The sequence below is a fragment of the Buceros rhinoceros genome, unplaced genomic scaffold (genome assembly GCF_000710305.1).
Source record: "Buceros rhinoceros silvestris isolate BGI_N320 unplaced genomic scaffold, ASM71030v1 scaffold38665, whole genome shotgun sequence".
Lineage (NCBI taxonomy): Eukaryota > Metazoa > Chordata > Aves > Bucerotiformes > Bucerotidae > Buceros > Buceros rhinoceros.
This window is the reverse complement of record NW_010414074.1, coordinates 3,911-5,154: the sequence shown is the minus strand read 5'-3', so window position 1 is coordinate 5,154 and position 1,244 is coordinate 3,911. Positions and strand designations below refer to the sequence as shown.

At 52.1% G+C, this 1,244-nt stretch overlaps 1 protein-coding gene across 1 annotated transcript in view; it reads left to right on the top strand.

Annotated features, from left to right (window-relative positions):
* UBE2H (ubiquitin-conjugating enzyme E2H) overlaps positions 1-796 on the top strand; it is a gene marked incomplete at both ends in the record, with an annotated part of 14,471 nt that extends 13,675 nt beyond the window's left edge. The window contains one exon of the mRNA XM_010136978.1: positions 668-796. Coding sequence (XP_010135280.1) covers positions 668-796 — 129 coding nt within the window. The remainder of the gene's footprint in view (positions 1-667) is intronic.
* Between the last annotated feature and the right edge of the window lie 448 nt (positions 797-1,244).

Here is a 1,244-nt window from a genome sequence, read left to right as displayed (position 1 = left end):
AGAGCGGTACTTGTCACCTTGGGGATGTGGGAAGCGGGTTTCGTGTATCCACAGTTACTCATCGGCACCAGAAGCACGTTTCCTGTGCTGGAGTGGTTAGTGACAGATGCCAACTGGCACCAAGGTGTTAATGTGAGCTCTTCACATTCTGCGAATTGTTTTGAGTCGGAGGAGGGACTCCTTGGTTGCTCTTTCTATTAACACGGCCGTCTAAAGCACTTTGGAAGGTGCTTTATGCTCGAGAGACGCCAGTTTATTCATGGAGCATAGTTTAAAGACCACAATAGGAGGCCGAGACAGAAGAATTGAGTGAGGGGTGAAGCCCAGGGCTGTCTGGTTTTCTTTTTCCCCTTATTTTTTAAGCCAGGGCTGAGGCTCAATGAGGAACGAGACAATTGTGTCCCTCCACCTCCTTGCTTAACCCACGGAAATCCGTGTGTACGTTGCTGGGATGTTGAGCAGTTTGTGAGCTAGCACCACAGCAGCTCTCTTACAGCCCCCTCTGTGCTTTCCCCGACACCGTTCCCTCCCTTTTAACCTGCACCCGGGTTTTGGGTGCGTTTGCCCTTGCAGCTCTGTGCTGCTGTTGCAGTGCTGGTGCTTGCGGGGTGATTAATGGGACTGGCTCTGGGTCTGTGGAGTGAACAACCGTGTCGTTCCCTTGCAGATCTCACCAATATATTTGAATCGTTCCTGCCCCAGCTGCTGGCCTATCCCAACCCTATAGATCCTCTAAATGGTGACGCTGCAGCCATGTACCTCCACCGACCAGAAGAGTACAAACAGAAAATTAAAGGTAAGGGCGTAAATAACCGGTTTGGGGAACGAGTGGCGTTACTGGGAATCCACCCTGGGGGGGTGAGGACTTTGCTGTGTGTCTGTGTGTCACTGCCCGTTCCCTCCCATCACGGGGTCCCAGTTTTTTAATGAGTTGGTCTGAAGTAAAGAGGTGGGGGATCTGCTGCTGTGGTGTGAGCAGTGTGTGAGTTCAGAGGTTTTAATCACGAGCAGACCCTGAGCAGGGAGGGCTGTAAGCAAACTGGGCGGGATTCCACGTGGTTCTGGGAGATGGGAGGAATGAGTGGGAAGAGAAGGTGCGTGAGCAAAGTTAGTGAAGTCTGGCAGGGTGCAACAAGGGCAGATGGGCTTGAGGATGTGTCTTAAGAGGAGGGAGGGAAAGGACTGGAGGGGTTAATCCAGAGGACCAAACGAGGTTGTGAGCTTTGACATGTCAAAGATGCCTC